At 39.4% G+C, this 19,898-nt stretch overlaps 3 protein-coding genes across 3 annotated transcripts in view; all 3 read right to left on the bottom strand.

Annotated features, from left to right (window-relative positions):
- Nucleotides 1-19,898, bottom strand: part of LOC132143338 (amyloid-beta A4 protein-like) — an 88,022-nt gene that overhangs the window by 29,713 nt on the left and 38,411 nt on the right. The window lies entirely within an intron of this gene.
- Nucleotides 42-5,997, bottom strand: LOC132143336 (A disintegrin and metalloproteinase with thrombospondin motifs 1-like). The gene is made up of 8 exons (XM_059553460.1): nt 5,145-5,997; nt 3,708-4,048; nt 3,283-3,415; nt 2,743-3,200; nt 2,473-2,659; nt 2,220-2,398; nt 1,948-2,123; nt 42-1,857 (listed from the first exon to the last, which is right to left on the bottom strand). The coding sequence occupies exons 1-8, from the start codon at nt 5,731-5,733 to the stop codon at nt 1,143-1,145; spliced, it is 2,778 nt and encodes a 925-aa protein (XP_059409443.1). The 5' UTR covers nt 5,734-5,997; the 3' UTR covers nt 42-1,142.
- LOC132143337 (A disintegrin and metalloproteinase with thrombospondin motifs 5-like) overlaps nt 14,318-19,898 on the bottom strand; it is a 20,058-nt gene continuing 14,477 nt past the window's right edge. The window contains exons 5-8 of the mRNA XM_059553461.1: nt 19,218-19,401; nt 17,666-17,841; nt 16,267-16,442; nt 14,318-15,415 (exon numbers count right to left, since the gene is read on the bottom strand). Coding sequence (XP_059409444.1) covers nt 14,797-15,415; nt 16,267-16,442; nt 17,666-17,841; nt 19,218-19,401 — 1,155 coding nt within the window. The 3' untranslated portion in view covers nt 14,318-14,796. The remainder of the gene's footprint in view (nt 15,416-16,266; nt 16,443-17,665; nt 17,842-19,217; nt 19,402-19,898) is intronic.

A 19,898-nucleotide genomic window follows, 5' to 3' on the forward strand; every position in this document is an offset into this window, starting at 1 on the left:
ACGTCAGCAGCCACACCCAAAATAAGACACCATCTCAAAAATATTGGTCCACAAATCAATGTGTTACTTTATTCATAAACCTAAGGTTGTTGATACTGTATAAATACTCTAATATATAATCTACATCCTTCAGTTATTTCAATAATAATAATAACAAATAGAAATACAATAATTATACAAAAAAGCAACAAGATTATATTAAATGGGCTGTACAAAAATAAATAACGTTTGGATATTCTGTACAACAAGAAATACCTCATTACAAAGATACCTTCTCAGAAGGCAGGAGAGGATTACTTATGAAGTAGTAGTAGGAGAGAAGTCCCTCACCATATCTCTACACAAACACACAGAACTAACCTACACATACATAAACACGCACAAACCCAGTCTCTCTTCAGATATAGAACTTATGCTCTTTGGTCTCCCTCCCCATTAAAAACGTGATCCTTCCTGATCAGGTATGGCTTTGCAAAATGGTGAAAATATTAACCTAGGATGCTAAACTTAAAGCTAATGTGCATTGCTAAACTTAGTTATGAGGAAATGCATAATACCTGTTGTGGTGTTTGATTAGCAGCATGTGTGCCTAGCTGAGGTGAGATATGGCGTTGGTTTTGGCAAGAAAAATGCATGTGTTAAATATGTGCTCTGAGCCAGAGTTTGCAACTTTGAAATGGAGAACCACTAGAGGGCGTTTTATATAACACCACTAGTAATGAACTCTTCTGTTACTGCTCTTGACCCTGGCAATAGCTCCTACAGTATATGTTCCTATATGCTCTCTTGTGACAAACTAATCATGCCTGTCTAGTCCAGCTCAGACAGACTGTACAAATGCATAGCTGTTTCATGCACTCTTTCAATAATCATCATACACACCCATGCACACTCAAAATCTAACATGCATGACATCACTATCCAAAGCAGCAGAAAGTGGGAGTATTCTCATCCTCCATCACAGCTGTCAAGACAGGTGCACAGTGTGTCAGCTTTGTGCCCCCAGGGTTGGATGGGTGGGATTTGAAACACTGAAATAAGTTTGCTTGCAGTCTCGGTCGTAAGGGGCCCTTTGAATCCAAGGCACCAGATGTGCACAGTTACTGCTGTTCGAGGTTGTTTTCGAGCCTCAGTGTTCAGTCTCAACAGGGAGTCATGTTGCACAAATCCAGCAGAGGTCTTGGTCGATTTTTGGCATTGCAGCTCTCGTTAGGCATTGTGCGGCCATCGTGTCCGATGCAGTGCAGAGTGCGCTTGCGAAAGCCTCTGCCACAGGTTTTGGAACATGCGGACCACTCCCCGAGCAACCATGATGGGCAAGCCTGCAGAGTACAGGTTCGCAATGATGCAGGGCGCAGCTCTTCAGGACAGTCTTTTGATTGGCGGCCATGTGCATCAAGACAGATGACGACTCGATTCTGGATACCATCGCCGCAGGTCTTCGAACAAGGTCCCCACTCACGTAGGACCCATGCGGCATCTCCTGCTTCACTAATAACGTTAATGGACGGCCGTTTTGACCCACTGGGGCGTGGTGCAAAGTAGCTGTATTTTACGCGAGGTCGGGGGGAATCACCGACTGACAGCACCTGGATGGTAAGAGGCTCAGGTAAGGGAGCAAAGCTTCGCAGGCGCTCTAGCATGGCAGAGGAACCGCTGTATCGCAGCAGTGCACCTTTCAGTGTGATGTCAGTCTCTAAAGTGTTCAGCTTATAGTCACCGTTCAGCAGGTATGTGCCATCTTGCCTGCGAACTGCTAGGTAGCTGTTGTCTGGTTGGCGGCCTCCAAGAGAGCGCTGTTTAACATCTAGGTGCGTGGCACCAGCTGGAATTGTCACTACATCTTGGTAGCCAGCTCTAAAGTTCAGAAACAAGGACAGGTCAGATTAAACAGAAATCTGAGAAGGAATTTTGGAAAACTCTAATTGGCGAAGATTGTGGGTTTACCTAGCACGTTCCATTGATCCAGAAACTTTCTTGCAAGTTGATCCATCTCCTCCACAGATGCCACATTTGTCAAAACGCTTACTTGAGCCAATGACCCTGTCACAGCCAGCTTTCACACACTGGCCTTGGACGCAGACTGATGTGGAATCTGGGGTGCAGGGTGTACCATCAGCCACCTGAAGGCATTGGAACGAACCTTGGATTAAACATCTCGAGTGCATCCAACTACACCACTGTTAGAGTTTACAACTCAGGCTTATTGGAACACTCACCTTTGGCTTCAGAATGAAGAAGTAGCCTGTTCCCTTTGCTCGGCACATCAACTTGCAGCGGTCCTTGGGAGACACCCCGGCATACTTTGGCACCCACTCGACGCCATCTCCTGAGCCAAATGACAACTGAGAGGAGATGTCATTGTGGGCCAAACACTGCTCCTCACGGAATGTCAAACCTGTGCAAATAAACACAGTTGTAAATCAAGCTGCTTGGATGTAGTTCTAAAACAGCGATAGGACCATTCCATACCATTGCTATCAGTGCAGGTCTCTGTGTTGCAGGAACGATACTGAATTCTCTTGCCCTCACAGTATTTGCCTCCATTTTTGGGTAGGGGATTGTCACACTCTCTGATAGAGTACTCCACACCTCCTCCACAGGTACGGGAGCAATCTCCCCAAGGTCCCCAGGCTCCCCATCCGCCATTGACTGGAGTCTAACAGGTGAAAGGACAAAACCACTGTCAGTCACAAATCACAAACAACATAAATTCTGTATGGCTCACCAAATGGTGCTCACCTGAAACTTGGCAGCCTCGAACCTTCTCAAACATTGGCCTGCCATACAGTAGCTGTCAGACCCGCAAGGCGTCCCATCAGCCCATGGAAAGTTCTTGGTTTGGCAGACGAGCAAGCCATTTGCAGTTGTGACCATGCACCAAAGGGCGGCACAGGTGGTGATCTGGTCCGGACAGTGCTGGGAATCCTCTCCAAATGTGAGACGGCACTGTCTGTCGGCATCGTAAACTGAACCTGGCAGAGTTTGTGGTAACTGCTGAGGCCTCTGGGGCTTGTCCAGCAAACACTCACCATGGCCATTGTCCAGGAAGCTTGTGACCATCATAGCACTGCAAAAAGACCAGGGCTGTAGCTGGTTCAGATTTGACAAGGTTGAGGCCATCATGTGGGTACTCCACTGGTCGCCATTAAGACTGGCACACTGTTTGGCATCATCATGGGGCATGTTGAGCACGTGACCTACATAAGAAGCGCAATTATTAACTTGACCTACACCTGCATAGTTTATTGTTTTTACATAGGAAAATGGGAATGTGCCTACCAAGCTCATGTGCAACTGTGAAGGCTGCCTGCAGACCGTCATCTTCAATAATGGAGCAACTTCGATCTGTATCACACGCGGTGCCAACATCCGCCATCCCCAGAGTATCACAGGAATGAGCTCCACAAAGATCCTGAAAGGAACAGTGTGCAATAGTATGAGCTGTGCTTTATAATTATTTACTCACATTGTAAAAACTAAAAGCTCCAGAGGGGTGTTTTGCAGGGATGCCATAGAAGAACCATTATTGGTTCCCCACAGAACCTTTCAGTGAACAGTTCTTAAACTAACCATTTTATGAACATTTTATAAATCTAAAGAACCTTCTCTGCATTTGAAATGTTCCATTGATGTTTCTTCATGGAACCATCGATGTCATTAAAGACCCTTTATTTTAAAGATGAGACCAGGAGTGATAAACTCACCTGTCTGGTGAACAGCACTGCTGTGTCGTAGTGTTCTGCGTGCCGGTCACTTGATGGGTTGTGCTGTCTCTGCCACTGGCAGAAGTTCCTGAGCGTAAGCGCAGCATTGGTGGACACCTGGGGACCATGTTCTTCATCGTACACAACAAGCAGCTTCACAACTGCCAGAGTGATTGAATTACGAATGGTAGGGTGTCGATATAGACGAGATGCCACCGACATGATGGTCAGCAGATAGGGTTTGAGCCCAGCGCCGTGAAATTCTGCCATTGACTGGTCTGCCACAATCATGATTTCCAAATATCGTGGAGTGGACACAAAGCGCCGAGATCTGTGGTGTGCTGGAGAATAAGAAGATAATAATTAAAACCAAATGGTTAAAACTGGAAAAAAAGTGAAATCTAAAGCAGATTCAGTATTTACCAGAGTGAAAAGTGTCTTGCTTTTAATGACTTTTCCAAATTGGTGACTTGTATGTTTTATTTAAACAGCCAATAGGCTTTAATCATAATGTCCTACTTTTTATTTCTAGTCAGCATCAGGTGATATTAGAGGGAGGGATTAGAATATCTAGAGAGCATGGAGATATTTTTGTAGACGCCTATGAGTGCAAGATGACGTCATCGTTCATATATAGTTTTTTTTGGAACCTAAAGGCTGTATTTAAAATGCCTGTTAACTTTTATGTGTCCACACGGATGACTCAAAGCTTTTAAACCTAGATGCAATTTTGATGGGAAATAATAAAATGGTGTTTTATAACAAAAAAAAAAAAAAATAGAAAACTGTGACCTTAAAAGACTGAAAGTGAGTTAATGCTGAGCTTGCATACTTTCCGTTTGACTAAACTTCTGCTCCGCCCTGCTAATAACTTTTCCACAACCTGCGCACTTTTTACGTGAAACGTTGGCGGAAATACAAGCCATCTACAGTCCTCCGGTGCTGATCTGCGCCACATGCGGTACCAGGAGGAGAACTTCCACGTCTCTCCAGCCCATTCTCTCCCGCCTCCCTCAACCCTACGTCCCCTCCCCTCCTCCTGCGTATGTGGAGAGATTTCTGCTCTCTCCAAGTTAACCCTCGCCTTGCTTTTGGAGACGGCTCGTCTGCGCTTTAGAGTTTTTTTTTTTTTATTTAAGATGCGTTTCAACGCGCTGGCAGAACAAGTGTGCTATTTGCAGTTAATGCAAATCCCAACTAAATTACGCGATTTGGTGTTTAGTGCGTTAATGCAGACACAGAACTCTGCTTAATTCGCTCTTCATTGCGCCAGCGCGCACTGAATGACGCGGAGTCACCGAGTTTCCTCGGGTTACCGGAGGCGTGCACGAAATGTCACCGGGGGGAAAAAAATCACAGTAGCCTAATAATAAAATATAACGAAACTTTTCCATGTACAAGGTCGATAACCATAAAGTTATATTCTAAAATATTTACCTTTCGACTCAGACAGGATGCGCTCTGTGTCAGATTCGGTTGGTTTCTCGGTGACCCGTTCCTCCTCTTCGTTCACCCCACACTTCGAACCGTTTTCCTCATCCAAGAGCCCCCGTTTTCTTCTGCGAATGATGTGGGTGTCCCCATCTGAAGCCTGTCCGCTGGCGTTTGCAGGTTGAATGAAATACTCTTCGCCGCCGGTGTAGAAGCCGCCTCGCAGTCCGTTGCACAGATTGATCGCCGCAGCCGAGAGTTCTTCTCCGTTCACGGTTCCCGAGAAGAAGCACCGCGCCTCTCCAGTGCTGTCAAACTCATCAGACCCCGGTTTCCCGACCATCTGGAACACAAACCCAGGCGCTAAAAAGGTCTGGTCCGGTTCCAGATCCAACACCATCTGATTTCCAAAGACGTCCAAGCGATAGACGCGTCTCTCGGATTGCTTTTCCCGTGCTTCTGCTGTGTGGGTCGGTTCGGTGTCGTACGACTCGAGATGGACCGGCACCACGGTGCTCTCTTCCCAGGCGCTCTGCGCCGCGTTTACGCACAGGGCTGCGACAAAACCCAGTATGACGCGCAAAAGAGACATCATTATATTCCCGTTGGGTTCTCAAGGGCACCCAATTGAAATCCTCACAAAGTTTTAGTTCTTTAAGAATGTGACTCCAAAAGCCGGTATATCACAGAAACACAACCAGAAAACTGCAACAGGTACCAATCCAGAGCTTAAAATGACCTTGAATGGAAATTAGAATAATAGAACGATCACGAGAAGAGTCTCAAAAGGGGTCTTGGAGAAATATTCTCACTGTCTCCTCGGGTCTCAGCTCTCCTTCTGTCTTAGAAGCATGAAGCCCGGCTCTCTATTTATGCTCAGATACAGGACCACCCCTTTCCTGAATCCCCTTTGATCTGCTGCAGCCCAATCTAGTACGCAGCAGAACACTGGAGCAGAGCCACAATCATCAATCATCAGCGAGCAACACTTAAACGATCAAAAACTCCTGTATTAGTCATTTTAACTCCTTATCCGTCTATATGTGCATTTTGCATTCACATGATTTATATAACTTTAAAACTCCATTCCTAGACTAAGATTAAGTGCCCTAATATGTCAGTATGACACAAGGTTATTGAGGACGTCAGGAGACACGAGTCTCCTGACCAGAGACGGGAAGCCGCTGACTGGAGCTTCTCCTGCGGGGAAGAGGCACAGGAGGGTCGGCCTGAAGGGGAAGCCGAGCCGAGGTGCTGTTAAGGTGGACCGCTCCTCAAACTCGGCTCTAACACTACATGTGTGCACTCAAACTCCATCAAAAACTCATTATGAGCGGATTACCGCTCACTGTCGGAGGAAATACTGCGTCTTGCGCGTTAAATGGGCCAAACTTAATTTAGTCGGTCAGTGAACATTTAAGGAAAAACTACATTCTGTCCAAGTACAAACCCAAAGTGTTTAACGAATATAATTAATATGGCATGTGGTCTTATTAAAAATTAAGATTCACTCTGATTGTATAATGAAAAGTAAGAATCCATTGCTCCGAGACAGATGCTTTAGACTTCATGCTTAATAATGTTAAATATCTAAGAAAGAAAAAAAAACGGTTCAGAAGTGACATTTATGAAGCAAGGCGCTAATTTCGGCACGAATTTGCATATTATTGTGAATGAATGAGTAGCTTTCAGATAGTCCTCGAGTTTAGAGGGTTGACAGTCCACCTTAAAAGCTTTTTGGATCCTGCTGGGTGTTTAAAATATCCTTTGGAAATTCAGCAGAAAACCACTAGATGGAAGCACAACTCAACAGTTCATTCCTTCATGTCTGCTCTAATGTCAAACCACATAGTACACGGATTATATTTATTTATATTACATTTATTTATTTATTATATTTTCCATGCAGTGCATTAGATAATACAATTGAATTTATTATAATTATACAAGTAGCCTGCTGTATATAAAATAGTTGGCTACAGTAATAGTTTAAGAGGAAAGTATGATGACAGGTCAGCTGTGCACCAAAACGTTATTATAATTAAGAATAAAAATGAAAACAAAATATATACTGTAATATAAATGGAAAGATCGGTTCATGTTTGTTTTTATGTGGATTTAATATTATTTGAACTTTTCTTCATTTAGTTGGAGCAGGTCAAACAGCAGGTGGCGCCCTAGCATCATATATAATCTCATATCAGTCTGTCTGTGTTAATATTATGTGCAGTAAAAACTAGTGTGCAGTTATAGTAGGAATACACACAGCCCTACAAAAAATATTCGAGGAGGTCTGCTGTATGTACTGAAGTACGTTTTTCTAATGTTTCTGTTGAGTTTTGAAGTGTCCAGTTTTATAATGCTTTAAAATTATTTTTATTGGTTATGCAAAGAGTAAGAAAGAGTATTTTCCTATTGTATCATTTTGTAAACTTACATTATGGGAACGCTACTTTTGAACATTCTCTGAAGGTTCTGAGAAAAATCGCAACGTTTAAAAAATGTTACATCATATCCAACTAAAAGGAAAAAAAATAATGAAGAAAAATAAATAAATTAAAATATTAATATTAATAGTAATTAATAAAATATTATTATTAATATTAATACTATTTTAGTAAAAAAATAAATTCACGATGGACCTATATATAACGTTTTTGTCCTAACCCTCATTGGCTGATCATTTGCAAAAATAGGAAAACTACATTTAAATGACCTTTGAGAATCGTTATAGTTAGAATAGATATTTTGATTGGACAAATAAAGACCAAAATAATAAGCAAGAAAAGCAATTTTTCTTTTAATGATTTTTACTTTTTTTCAGCGCAGCAACATTCATTCATTGCACATATTTTCATCACTGTGAAAGTGACAAAAACAGCATGTCCTTTTATACAGAACCCTGTAGATAAGGAGGATGCATTAGTTCCTCGAGAGGTACATTTACATCAGGAGAGGATTATATAGATTTTTTTTTTGCCATATCCACATGCATATTTATTTGAGCTGTAATAATAATCTTTTATATAACATCAGGCATGCAGAGCACATTAGTAAAGCTACTGTATGCAGACAGCAAGGAAAGTTTCCCTCACTATCATGCTCTTTCTGAGAATGTTTGTGTAGTTTAATGAGCCAACAGACCCATAGAAAATGAAGCTGATTAGTGTATGGAACAGAAGGGTGGTTCGAGATATTATCATGTAACCACCACCACAGCTGTTTCATTTATTTGGTCATCTTTGTGTACTGCAAACATAAAAGCAACAGTTACTGTTTCGAACATGTGAGCGTTCTTCCAATACTTGGTATTGTGCCAATCCTTTTCATCTGTTTGTCATTTTTTTGTGACTCTTCTTGCTGTTGGCTAAGTTCAAATCAAATGTTTCATTCATTACTCTAATTAAGAAATGCAACAGTTTGGATTAGACGATGTTTAATTATGTGAAAAGAGCACTAGACTGTGGAAAAAGCTGCTGCACATTGATATTTATTTAATGTCAAATGTTTGTAAAGTCGTGTAGTCTACACCCGTGAACGTTTTATACGCTTAAAGCTTTACCTGATTGAATTATGTTTTTATACTTCATGTTTAGCGGCTTTGAATATTAGTTAATAACTTAATAACTAATAACTTACCGTTCTGCCAGTTTTCACCTCTGATATAGTAAATTGAGAACTCATTATCGTTGTGTTTCATGACCAGCGTCATGTTTTCATCAGATATTCCCTCCAGAAGTCATTTGGAGAAATAAAAACATTGAGAACTAGTTCATCTAATCTAGAGCTTTAAAATATACTTGGAGCATTTATGTTAAGATCTCATAATTTTGATTACACACCTAAAGTCTGATAAGTTAGTAGTATTTGGTTGAGGAGTGTTTCTGATCTCATTCAGTAGCCAGGGAGTAATAAAACAGCCTATTAAAGAAAGTTTATAGTCTGGACAAGTTATTAGCTTCTGTGTATTTTCAGTGTTTCACCATCATCTATGCAGTTTGATAAATAGCTGGTGTTTCTTCTTAATTAACAGATTGCATGCTATTTTACTGACCTATAATCTGATGTTTGGTGTCATAACGGTTCAAGTGTTTAGGTTTCACACTAAATTCATTAAAAGCTAATAATATATTTGAATAGAGATCTGCAAGAACATTCTTTTCTTCTCAAATTAGTGTCAATAAACAGTAAGTTCCTATGTGACAGCTTACCCCGTATGTGACCCTGGAGCACAAAACCAGTCATAAAGGTCCATTCTTCAAAATAAATCATCTTTTCATTGATGTCTGGTTTGTTAGAAGGACAATATTAAATAAATCTGGAATCTGAAGGGGTGCAAAAAAAATCTAAATATTGAGAAAATCATCTTTAAAGTTGTTCAGATGAAGTTCTTAGCAATGCATATTACTAATCACAGTTATGATATATTTACGGTAGGAGATTGCCATACGTGTGCTAAATGAACTGCATGTTTATTTCCTGGGAATAACGAAGGAAATGTTCACTAGTTTTTGGTGGCTGGTGTCTAATTAGAAATTATAACTGAGCAATCGTTACTGGAATAGAAAGTGTGACAACTTGCCCCCTTGCTCCTGTTTGCTCTCCAAATAAACACTTAGAAGTCTTCTAGTTTAGTTTTACAGCAAGACTGCTCATTCATATCTCATTTGAGATGAAGCAATGCTTACTGAAGCGCTGTGCTGTAGGTTCAGTAGAAGAAGTGGCTTATGGGACTATAGAAAAATCAGGTACTTTAACAAACTCAAATGGCCTGTTTCTTGATACCTTTTGAGATACGCATTAGAAACTAGATGCATATCTCGGTGAGGCAACAAATGAATCGATAAAAGGTCAATTTTAAATATAGCATTTTGTTTTATATACACATATATTCATGAAGATGGCTAAAAAACACAATTTTCTTCAAAAGGAACTAGTCTTGCTCACTCATATTCCTAGTTAAATAGTATTCATGAGACAAAATGAGCATAACAATAAATAAATTCATCCTGTTTCCTTTTTTTTTTTCTTTTTCACATACCAGTTGTACAAACAATAAATTATAAAATCAGTGCTGTGTATTTTCAGTGAAACTGCCGTTTCCCATTGAGACGGTAAAACAGTACTGCATACATGAAGTAAACAGATGAAATCTTGGAAAAAGTTCAGGTACCAAACCCTGAATCACATGAGTTCATTCAATTACTGCATCTGTGTGAAATGAATCAAACATCTTCACAAATTCAACACCAGCAGCAGGTTTAAAGTCAACATGAAACGCATTCGCAACCCACTGCAGCTCTGTAATGTCATGCACTTCTAACTGAAACTGGACAAACGATGAGAAAAACTAAATAGTGCAAGACTTTAGCATTTTATTTCATTAATTGAAAAATTAATTTCATTTAGAAATCGATGAGATGTCAAATGATATCAAATGACTATGAGAGATTATATTATATATAATAAGAGCACGGACATGAATGAAAGTAAATAGAGTTGAATCATGTTGACTTTAAACTGATTTCCGCCGCTCATAAAAACACACACATGAACGGATAATCTGAAGACACATCACATATCTGAGAAGTGGTGCTAATTTGCAAGAGCGTTTGCATATGTCAACTATGAAGCATGAAAACACACTCCGTGTCATTATTTCCTTCAGCTTCAAGTGTTTCACTGTCTGAGAAATGAGGTTGAACTGAGGTGAAAAATGATTCAAAGGAATGTTCCGGTCTCAATACAAGTCAAGCTGTTCATCTCTTAATTTGAAAGATTGTGTTAACAGTCACTTACAGTGGAAGTCTAGGGGGCAAGACATTGTATCAGAATGTTAGAAACACATTTGTTTTGAACAAGACAACAAAAAAAAAAACACTAAATGTGTCACCTTGTCTGTGCAACATTATAAGAACATGTAAAAGTCACTTACATCAGTAACACATAACCAGAAGTTCATGTATGTTCAGAAATATGTTCTAAGAACCTTGTGGTAACGTTACCATAAGGTGTTTTTAGTTTAGTTTTGAAATGTTTTTTTTTTTTCATTGTTCCATTTGAGAATTTTGGAAACATTATGGGAATGTTACTTTTGAATGTCCTTTGAACATTCTGAAACAAGTAGATACATTTAAACGATGTTAGATGAATGTCCAACTGACATTTTTTTGATTTTTTATTCCATGAATGATGTATAAATAATGTTTTTGTGAGAACATTATCAAAGGCCAGATCATTTGAAAAAGTTACTTTGTTCTCAATTGTTCAAAACTTTTACCAGAACATGCTAAAAATCTGGGCTAAAAAGCTGGGCTTACAGTTCAAATAACACACATTTCTGTACACAGCAATTAGTATACAGGCTTTAATAAACATACATGTTTCACATTTCAGCTTTAACCCTGTGTGATTCTTGCCTCATAGATGTCCATTGTAAGTGTTTCACTCTAAAAAAAGGTTTTAGTTTGTTTTTAACCTGAAACATTCCTATGAACATGTAAACGGCGCGACTGCGAGCGAGTGAGCGATTGGCTGGCGTTATTGCGAGTATCGAGGGCACACAGTGTCGTTTGAGCCCTGAACACAGAAAATGACATACACACATTTACAAATCAGAGCCCTGTTTAGTTTTTCTGTAACAAAGAAAGGAAGATCAGTTCAATGTGGGAGTTTCAGACTCAAATGGATAGAAACATGGTGCACAAACACATCAACATCAGCTCAAAACCTGAAAACGAGATCAGGAACGGACCGGCGGTCAATCATATTCCCAGTTTGTCTTAAGTCTTATTAGATTCACTCCGAAAAATCAGCGTTCTGCATGGACCTTTCCATTCCTGGAGTCGAGGCTTATTTCTTATGGGCGGTAGTGTAAATGTATATTCAGACCCTAAACAGGACATTCACACTAACAGCGATCATTAAATCTGTTGACAACTTGGTCCAGGTTTATACAAATAAGCTGTGACATAATGCGATGACGACCAATGGGAGCGCAGATTGATATACGTAGTTAAATAATGCGATCAAGTAGCGTGGCACAGTAATCTGATAATCCTCATTATTATGCTCCAAAACCCCTAAGGCCTTTTTAGATTTCAGAATCAGATTTGTTGCACGTTTACGCAAACACAAATCAAAAGGAAATTTTTAATTATGCTTTATATCGTGCAGCCCTACAGTCGAGTAAGAAAAGCTACTGAAGTTTTGGTCACATTAGCAAAATTGTAGTGAAATTTCGCGAACCAAAATGGTCCAATGTCTGCTGTCTGTAAAATAGAGATGTATGAAGTGCCACTCACACAGAAGTCACTTGGTCTATGGGAAAAGGGTAACCTACGTGAGTTTTTTCACGCATCGTTGGAATCCAATTGAAAAGACTTGATTACACAGAGTGACTGTAAATGTGATTGCAATTTAACGTTAAACACTACGGCAGTGGTTTAAATCACTGCCAGTGTGAACTTAAGGGGCATGGCTTTTGAATCAGTGGGTGTGGCTTTGTTAAAGGGGCATGGCTAAATGTGCCACATTTAAGGCTAGTCACTAAGCAACACAACGCAACTGCAAATGCTAGCAGAATTCCATTTACATTTACATTCCATTTCATCAATAGTAAGGCTGCGTCTCATTTCTCTGTCTTAGCCCTTACCCTTACCCCTCCCCCTCGGTTTTGCGCGTTCATGTGAGGGGAAGTGGCGTCTCAATTCTCATTCTGATCAAGGGCTAGGGCCAAGGCGAAGGGCTACATAGCCCTTGAAACGAAGTTTGCGGAGGACCACACTTGAAAGAGAGGGTTTAACAACGTATAATTTTTTCAAGAAGTGCCAACATCAAGCTTTTTTTATGGCTGAGCGTCGTACTGTGAAGGAGTCGCACAAATGTATTTTTATCAGTTTAATTGACATTATAATTATGACACTCGTGTTTTAGGATACTTTAATACAATGTTTAAGCGATTTTAATTGTAATGTTTTTGTTTTGAATCGCTAGTTAACCGCTAGCTAGCAGCTATATTTGTCGAGCTAAGCTAACGTTAATTTTTATCTGTATCCTTGACATGACACTTCATATTATGTTTTTTAGGTGAAATTGGTGAAATGAACACAATCTTCTTCTACGGTGTCTTTGATTGATGGCACACAAGCGTGCAAAGATAAAGAGAGCCCAGGAAATCGACATCACAACCTGAGACGACGGCATCTTCGTTTGTTTATGTCAATGCTTGTCGCCTCTGTTGACGTAGCAGCCAGATAGTGGCAAGGGAACATGACGCAAACGGCAATCGAGTGGCGTCTCATTTCTTAGTGGAAATGCTCTACCCCTACCCCCCTTCACTCGGTATCGAGAAGCTAGGGGAAGACGCAGACAAAGTGGTAAGGGGAAGGGGTAAGACAGAGAAATGAGATTGGGCCTAAATGTAAACGCATCTTAACATCAACCACAAGAGTTAATGTTTTAAATCACTGCCAGTGTGAGCCCAAGGGGCGTGTCATTTGACTGAAGGGGTGTGGCTTTGTCAAAGGGGCGTGGTTTAAGGCTAGAGCCAAAGCTCCTTGTCTGAAGTCACAATGCAACGTTTGCAAGCACTAGCAGAATTCCAGTAACCGGAATCGCATTCAAACAAATGCAACTGCAATGGTTCAGTCAATGTGATCCACAAAGCTGAACCAGGAAGTTCATCTGATTTAGGATCTTGGATATGATATTGATACAGAACGTTATGCTAATGTTCCCATTAATTTATGAAAACACTGTTTCTGAATGTTTTTAAAATGTTTTTTCATTTTCTTGGTTATGTGAACATTAACAGAACATTCCATTTTATAATTTTATCAAGCAAAGAAATGCTTTAAATCACTGCCAGTGTGAACTCAAGGGGTGTGTCATTTGAATGAAGGGGCGTGGCTTTTTCAAAGTGGTGTGACTGAATGTCACTACAGAAATGCTTTAAATCACTGCCAGTGTGAACTCAAGGGGCGTGTCATTTGAATGAAGGGGCGTGGCTTTTTCAAAGGGGTGTGACTGAACGTCACCACATTCAAGGCTAGAGCCAAAGCTCCTCGTCCGAGTCACAATGCAACAGGATTGTGAACGCTATAAGAATTCCACAGTGATCAGAACGCAACTGCAACGGTTCAGTCAGCTCAGACAGGAAGTTCGTCTGATTGAGGGGTCCTCAACATTTTTAGTTTTTCGGACATGATAAATGATATAGAACTTTATGCTAATGTTCCCAATAAGTTATGAAAACATTATTTCTGAATGTTTTTAAAAGTTCAGTTTTTTAAATGTTTTCGAAACGTTTTGAACTCAAGAGGCATGTTGTTTGGATTTAGGGCGTGGCTTTGTCAAAAGGGGCGTGGCTGAACATTGACTCATTCGAAGCCAGAACCTCAAACACTACAGAAATGCTTTAAATCACTGCCAGTGTGATCTCAAGAGGGCGTGCAATTTGAACGAAGGGGCGTGGCCTTGTCAAAGGGGCGTGGCTGAACATGACCACATTCAAGGCTAGAGCCAAAGCTCCAGAGTCACAACGCATCACGACTGTGAACGCTAGCAGAATCCCACAGTGATCGGAAACGCAACTACAACGGTTCAGTCTACATGCTTCGTGAAGCTCAGTCAGGAAGTTCGTCTGATTGAAGGGTCCTCAACATTTTTTAATCAGGCAGTGTTTGAAGGCCGACGGCCGGGCGCTGAGCAGGCAGCTCTTGGACAGCTTCCCTTGAGGGTCCTTGCATTGCACCGTGCGACTCTGCCAACCCGTATCACAAGTTCTGGAGCACGTCATCCACGATCCCGTCACCCAGCGTGGCCCCGTGGGCATCGTCGTCGTTGCAGGAACCTCGGTCGTAAATGTCACAATTTCCGCCGAGGACAGTGCTGCGGCGGTTCCCGAGGTCGCTACAACCGTTCGCGGTGGAAGCGGCATTTTGCGTGGCATAAAGAAGCTGTAGCGGATGTCTAGTGGTTTCTTAGCATCCGTGGCCAGAATCTGCACCACCAGGCTTTCCTGAAGGGCCCCGGGGCCCATGCTGAGAAGGGCATCATCCCGCTGACTCCAGCCGGTGTAGTTGAGAACGGAGCCGTTGAGGGGGATGATGGTCTCAGACGTGGAGATCATGAACTTCCCGTTGAGCAGGTATTCTCCTCCGGGCCGCCGCAGAGCTAGATACGCTGTGTAGCGCGACTGGCCTTTGGCTTTGTACTGTCTGACCTTCAGGTGCGTCGAACCCTCGGGAACCTTCACCACATCTGTGTAGCCCTTACTGGAGAACACACAAACAACATCACATGACTTTATTAGTCACTTCGTCTTATTTTGTATTTTCTGTCTTCTCCAGTACAAAAAAATTGAATTAAGATACATTTACTTGATAAGCCTTAAGATAAGATAATGACTTAAGGTATCAAGATATTTTTTCCTAAACAAAAATGGAGTGAATTTTTGCTTATAACAAGGAAAAATATGGAATGGCCAATGGAATCAGAAAAAAAAATAAAAATAAATTCTTACTCATTTGGCAAATATTTAAGGAATAACTCACTTAAAACATTTTTTCTGAAAAATATTTATTTTGTATATATCTTGTTGCTTCCAAACCAAATATACAAACACATGTTAAATCAAGATTCATTTACTTGAGAAGCAAAATGATATAAGACATTGTTTTTTTCTGTTAAACATGAAGTGGTTAAAACAAAAAAAGAAAAAAAATTCTTATATATATATATATATATATTTTTTGTTTTTGACTTATTTTCATTAGAAAAATTATCCTGTTTAGACTTTGGCAGATATTTTTGCTTGTTTTAAGCAAAAACTAACAAAATTTGAGTAATAGAAGACAAAATATATTAAGTTGTCAAGTAAATGCACCTTACTGTAATTCCTTAGATATTTATATATCTATACTAGAAAACAAGACATAAACTATATATTTTTGCAGTGTTTCTGAGAGTGCAAATGTTTATGGACAATTTTACCATAAATGATGTATATATTTGTACCCCGAAGTGATCTTAACCTGTCCAAACCTCTCTTGGATGAAGTCCCTGTATTTTAGGGTTTGGTTAGAAACAATACAAGTAGAATGTGTCTATTTGTGTGTTTTCTAACCTCTTCTTGGTGAAGTTTCCAGCCACTCTGATGCAGCTGTCTCCGTCACCACCGCAGATGCCGCATTTGTCGTATTGAAGTTTAGAGCCGATGATTCCGTCGCAGCCGGTGCGAACACACTTCCCCTTCACACACACTGAACTGCTGAACGGCCGGCACTCCGTCCCATCAACCACCTGCAGAAAACCCACACAAACCTGTCTGGTGCTCATCTATCGCTACCAAAGAAATGGCACAAATATTCTAGGTTTAATAACAAAAAGAACTAAAATACCTTGTTTTTTGGACATGATACTGATAGAATGTGTTGCTAACATTCCCATAAAGTTATCAACACTGCAATAAATAAATAAATAAAAAATCTTCTTTAGTATTTATGTCTTGTTTTCTAGTATACATATCAAGAAATTCTTGGATCAGGATGCTTTTACTTGATAAGTAAAATTACTTGTTTTCTGAAAATATAATCCAAATTCTGTTGGTTTTTGCTTAAAACAAGCAAAAATATCTGCTAGCGGGGTAAGAAAAATATTCTTAATTCAAAGGCTAAACAAGACTTTCTTTTTTACCCCATTGGCAGATATTTTTAATTGTTTTAAGCAAAAACTAACAAAATTTGGATGATGTTTCCAGAAAACAAGACATAATATCTTAAGTAATTTTACTTGTCAAGTAAATGCAATGAATTTGTCAATATTTATACAAGAAAACAAGACAAAAATACTAAGGAAGAAAGTAATTCGTCATTTCTAAATATTCTCTGAACATCTGTTTTTTATGGTTATATGAGCATTTAAGAAATTTGATCCTTTTGCAAACATTAAAGAATGTTCTTTTGAATGTTATATTTAGAAAAAAAAATACAAATTAGACAAAAACAAATCTAACATTGGGAACGATGTATAAATAATGTTTTTTGCTGTGACTAAATAACTCTGAATAACATTTGTATTAATGTTACTGGACTTGCTTCTTTTGTCCTCATCTGGATAAAAGCATCTGCTAAATTCCTAAATGTAAATTTGAAACATTATGCAAATGTTAAGGGAATGTTCCATTGTATCATTTTGCAGATGTAATTGGAATGTTACTTTTGAACGTTCCAAAACAAGTGGATACATTTAAAGAATGTTACACTAATTTCCAACTGAATTGTTACGAAAACATTCTGTAACAGATGTGTAAACAATGTTTTTCTGCTACGTTTGAGAATATTATTAACGTAACTGTAAGAACGAACATCTGTTCATAACTTTTAGAGAAGGTTTCCTGTTTCCTGCACCATGTGACACTTCACAGACCAGTATGGCATTTCTATAATATCACGTCGAAAGGATGCGAATCATTCCGTATGCTGAGTCAGTTTGTAAGTGTAATGAGACATCTGTGACTCTTTTACCCGCTGTGAGAACACCACGTAGTATCCCGTCCCTTTGGCCCTGCAGGTGAGTTTGCACATGTCTTTGGGAAGCACGCCGGCAAACTTTGGCACCCATTCCACGAAGGTCTTCACTCCTTTAGGGTCCGTCTGAGGGCCGTTACGCAGCTCACACTGCTCCTGACGGAAACTCTTCCCTAACGCAGACAGATGAGAGCAAATATAGTCAATGCACAAACTGAGCTTATGTTTGCTGCTGTCCTTAATACAGTATTACATTAAAAATATGAACATATTTGTGTAGTAGTAAAAATCCTCTGCATAAACCAGTCTAAGATAGTTTGCTGCTCTTCAGCTGGTTTCCACAGGGAATTCTTTATAATTAATAGAGATGATATTTTCATGAGCTCACTTTAATTGAAAGAGTAAATGGAATACATTTTATTATATTATATTTATTTATATATATATATTTTAGCTTGAATTATTTTTAACTGCAACAACAATAACAAAGATAAAAATATTACATAAATTATTATTATTAATGTTATAATTTTCCCCCCCGCTGTCATTACTTTTATTATTTTTATATTTTTATTTCAATTAGGTTTTTCTGAATTAAAGTGCCATGACTGTCATTAATATTGAGTTTGAGTCAGTTATTGAAGTATTATTTATAATTACTATATTAGTAATATATACTTTAATTAGTATGTTATTTGTTAATAGTTTAATTAGCTTTTATTTATTTATTTATTTTTCATTTTAAGGTTTAAGTTAAGTTGCATTATTTGTCTGCTTTTCTCATTTTGATTTAGTTTTAGTTTTTTTTTTTTATATTCATATTTAGCTTTAATTTATTTTTATTCCAGTTTTGGTTTTGGTAATTTTAGTAAGTAATTTCTGCTTATTTTTATTTCGGTTTGTTGCATTTTGTTTGCTTAATTTTAATTTAAGTTTTAATTTAATATTACTATTTTTTTTAGCTTTTTTAAATTAACTAATCGATTAAAATGAAATTTAGTTTTAGTAATAACATTAGTTATGAATTAAAAACTGTTATGTTATAAAAAATTTTTATGTCAGACTGTAGAACAATTTAAAAAGTATAAGTGAAATCAAAAAGGTGAATAAAATGCCGAACAAACACAATGGAATCCATAAATACAGAAATAAATGATCTCTCCAGTGATGTCTGGTTTGTGAGGAGGACAATATTTAAAAATCTGGAATCTGAGGGAGCAAAAAAATCTAAATATTGAGAAAATCCTCTTTAAAGTTGTTCAAATGAAGTTCTTAGCAATGCATGTTACTACAAGTTTTGGTATATTTAGGGTAGGACATTAACAAAATATCTTCATAGAACATGATCCTAATGATTTTTGGCATAAAAGAGAAATGTATAATTTTGACCCATACAATGTATTGTTGTCTATTTCTACAAAATTCTACAATGGATTCTGGGATTGTGGCATCTATCAGGGATGTACGTGATGCTGCCTCAGGATTTGCATGTGTGTTTTCTTCTGTGAGCATGCATTGTTTTGTGCATGTGTGTGTGTTTGATGCTCACCGGCTGAAGGGCACGGCGTGACGCTGCAGGAGCGGTACACGGCTCTCCTCCCGGTGCAGAAGCGGCCGTTGTTTCGGGGAGGAGGGTTGTTACAGAGACGATGTGCAAACTGGACACCACCGCCACACGTTCGAGAACACGAACCCCACGGACCCCAGGAGCTCCAGCTGCCGTGATTCGACGTCTGACACGAGACAATCAGACATCAATTAATGACGAGCAGAAAACACACCGACAGTTTCTCTTGATAGCATTTGAGGTACAGTCACAATATGAATGCATCTAACTAAAGATACACAGAAACTGTTAACATGAATGAGCGGAGCTGTGGAAAGAAGCAAATGTTTTATGTGAAGGCGTGTGTCCATCCATTCACCGGCCCGCAATAAACAAGATCCGAGCCAAAAATAAGCACCTGAACGCTGGACATTCAGCGAGAGGAAGGGTTTGTGTTAGTGTGTGTGTGTGTGTGTGTGTGAGAGAAAGACACACACACACACACACACACACAAACAAACGCATGCATGAAGAGATGCTCGAACAAGAGCAACATTCTCCATCGCCTCTAAAACACTTCTGAGAAGCAAAGACGAGAGAGAGCTTGGGAAATGCTTGGGATGATTTCTGAAGATCATGTGACACTGAAGACTGGAGGAATGCTGCTGAAAATACAGCGGAGCA

Source organism: Carassius carassius, chromosome 7 (genome assembly GCF_963082965.1).
Source record: "Carassius carassius chromosome 7, fCarCar2.1, whole genome shotgun sequence".
Classification (NCBI taxonomy): domain Eukaryota; kingdom Metazoa; phylum Chordata; class Actinopteri; order Cypriniformes; family Cyprinidae; genus Carassius; species Carassius carassius.

Bases quoted from the DNA above. Each gene is read 5' to 3' on its own strand.
- LOC132143336 (XM_059553460.1), bottom strand. From the start codon at position 5,733: ATGATGTCTCTTTTGCGCGTCATACTGGGTTTTGTCGCAGCCCTGTGC. The intron at 4,049-5,144 runs GTAAATATTTTA...CTTATTCTCCAG, and splicing joins CATCCTGTCTGAGTCGAAAG to CACACCACAGATCTCGGCGC. The intron at 3,201-3,282 runs GTAGGCACATTC...CTTCTTATGTAG, and splicing joins CACAGTTGCACATGAGCTTG to GTCACGTGCTCAACATGCCC.